The 3,089-nt window shown below is 37.1% G+C and overlaps 1 protein-coding gene across 1 annotated transcript in view; it reads right to left on the bottom strand.

Annotated features, from left to right (window-relative positions):
• LOC106941790 (calcium homeostasis endoplasmic reticulum protein-like) overlaps positions 1 to 2,583 on the bottom strand; it is a gene marked incomplete at its 5' end in the record, with an annotated part of 22,467 nt that extends 19,884 nt beyond the window's left edge. The window contains 2 exons of the mRNA XM_015024907.1: positions 2,061 to 2,302; positions 2,385 to 2,583. Coding sequence (XP_014880393.1) covers positions 2,061 to 2,302; positions 2,385 to 2,583 — 441 coding nt within the window. The remainder of the gene's footprint in view (positions 1 to 2,060; positions 2,303 to 2,384) is intronic.
• Positions 2,584 to 3,089: the final 506 nt, after the last annotated feature.

The raw sequence follows: 3,089 nt of genomic DNA on the forward strand, positions 1-3,089 counted from the left end.
TGTAAAATGTAGTGAAGTAAAAGTAGAAAGTATCCATTATTAAATCTACTTAAGTAAAGTACAGATACATTAAAATTGTACTTCCCACCACTGATCTGATATTTAATCATATTTTCTGTACAAACCAGTGGCTCCAGCATTATATGACCTGATTATCAAAACAGATCTTTTATTGGTCTGAATCTGAAAACAATTACCAAGTTCAGTAATCAAGACTACTAAGTCTGAAAGAGAAAATGTGTAAGTGTTTCACTGGGATGAGTGTTTTTAGACTTAACACAGTAAAATATTTTTTTAAAGTTTTACTTTTCAATTGGTACTAGTCAGCTTCTTCAGCTTATCGTTTTTCACAAGGTGTTCAGTTTTTTTTACTTTTATTGTGAAAAATTTGCAGCAATACTGCTTATATTTCACATGATATATGAGCAGTCATGAGATGAAAAGTGCATAACATTTAGCATTAACAGTAAAAATATAATCTATTTCCTAGTCTTTTTCTGTGAGGTACAGCTATCTGCTATAAAACTTAGACTGGCCTTACTCTATCATAAGATAGAGTAAGGCCAGTCTAAGTTTTTTGGTTTGTGTTTTTAATACGAGTAATGTTATATGAGAATAAAGTCGTAATTTTCTGATGACTGTTCACCACACTGCACTAAAATGAAGAATAATGAGGGTCTGGGAAAGTTATAATTGCTATAAGGAAATACTTAATCTTTTAACACATCAGAATCAAATTATCACCTGCAGGACTTTGAAATGACTGTTTAAAGAACGTTTTATTTCAAAGAAATAAAAAGAGCTGGTCACACCACAAATCATTCTAATGAAGCTTTTTTTTCTTCTTAAAATTACTTTTTGCTCATAATTTAACGACTTTCTTCTGGCAATATTGCGTCTTTATTCTGTTGATATTAAAACTATTCTGCTAATATGACTTAGTTCTCATAATATTATGACTTTATTCTTGTATCTGAAAAAAATCCCCTAGCCTGGTCATAAAACTCCATCACATTTGCTTTACTGACCTCTGTCGCCTTTTTCTTTTCACTATAAAATTCTCCATCTCTCTGTATGACAATAGATATATTTCAAAACATCTGCGATTGTATCCCCAGCTCTGCTCACAACAGTGCTGCATAGGCTATTTCTACTTGCTTGAACAGGCAGTTTGTTGATTGATTTGAACACAGCGGCCACCTAGTAGCAGGAGGCTTGTTTATCAGTTAAGTAATGAATAAAGACAATTATTAAATCCTGCTTCTCCGAACCCCTTACCACGCCCCCATGGGGGGCGCGATCCACTATTTAAGAAGTACTGCTGCAGTGGATCAGAAGTGCTAGACATGCTCCAAAGCCTCTGGTCCATAATTCCTCAACACGCCACTATTTGCTCTCAGATAGCATACAGATCAGAGATGATACTCTGACAAGTGGAGCGGATGTGCATTTATTGTTAATCAATAAATTAACATTAAATGCAGTTGTTCACACTGCTTTTGTTACAGACACCTGAACCTCAACAGGGTAAGCTACCTACTCCTCTATTTAAACTATAATAAGTAGATTAATACAAGTTGACTGTGCATTCTCTGTGTATGTATTGCAAGCTAATTTAAATGTGACACTGAAGCCTGACCCGAACATCAGGCCAAACAATTTGGGTCGGACTGAATTTCGGATCAGGTTACACATCTAAATTTTAGCAAAAAAGTTGTACTTTTTATGAGTAATTTTATACAGTGATTGAATGAATGAACTTTATTAGTCCCTCAGGGAATTTGAAAGCTAAATTATATGTATTGCTCTATTTTTTTGTTAAAACAGTCAAAGGGACTGTAGTCTTAAAAACAAGAGTCACCATGTTTTAAATAAAATTATTTTGTTTTCAAAAGTTATTGTATGAAATATAAGTACCAATCTGTTTACTTGGTGTCGATATCGGTATCGATATTGGCGTCTTAAACTGAAGTACTTGTACTCTGTCCAGAAAAATATGGCATCGAAACTCCCCTACTACTACCCTACCACTGTCCCAAATTTAGAATCAACTAACGTACCTTGACCAATGGAGCCATGAGACCTGCTGGCAGGTCAAAATAGGGTACGTTTGGAACCAGACTTGGGTCATCTTGAACGGGATGCTGTCGATGGCGCATGTGAGGGGAGTGGCCATTGAACCCATGTTGAGGTGCGCCAAAGTCTGGGTGTTGGCCCGTACCCCACGGAGGATGATCGGCTCCTATAGCTGGTGGAGGCATTCGTTGGGTGGGGTGGTGGTGAAGTGGAGGACCAGGCATATCTGCCGAACAGAGTTTATTTTGAAATTAATCAACATAATTATAAAGATATAGAACAAGAGAGGTAGAATTACTGTCACTGACCTCCAGGATATTCTCCACCCTGAGGATAGTCAAAGCGATGTGAGGTGTAAGGCGTTCTGTCATAGTGATGTCTGGGAGTAAAGTCTTCCTGCACAAAGCGAGGTGGGAATCTTCCAAAATTGTGAGGGGGTGGTGGGAGCTGGTTAAATGGGGGAGGCTGCTGGTGTGGAGCAAAAGGTCCTCTGAAATGGGGAGGTCTCTAAGAATTACAACATGGAAAACGGTTATTTAAAAAAAAAAAAAAGAAAAAAACAGCAGAGATATAATACCAAGGCTGACAGAATTCTGCTATTAAAGTCTTTAACAATTTGTGCCATTAGCATGTGAAAATAAAACCTATTACATGAACGTCAAAAGTGCCCAAAGAAAAAACAAAGCTTAAAAGGTCAAAGGGTGTCAGTGAAAAGTAAAACTTTTCTCTGTAACTCTGCTAGAATGCCTTGATAGTCTGCCTAAAAGGTTTCTCCATTCAGGCAGACTCCAGGAGCCTCATGTATAAAAGAGTGAGCAGTTTTCACACTAAAACTTAGCGTATGGACAAATTTAGAAAAGTGCGGCGCACAAAAACATTCAGATGTATAAAGCTGTATGTACGCACATACCTGCTCACTGTTTCTTTAAAAATCTTAAAATCTTAATTTGCGGAAAATGGAGTGCAGCTGCTGGTCCACCCTGTCGCCACCCATAAATACATAAGTAAATTAG

This window comes from Poecilia latipinna, unplaced genomic scaffold, assembly GCF_001443285.1.
Source record: "Poecilia latipinna isolate Pla-1442-1.1 unplaced genomic scaffold, P_latipinna-1.0 Scaffold3868, whole genome shotgun sequence".
Classification (NCBI taxonomy): Eukaryota; Metazoa; Chordata; class Actinopteri; order Cyprinodontiformes; family Poeciliidae; genus Poecilia; species Poecilia latipinna.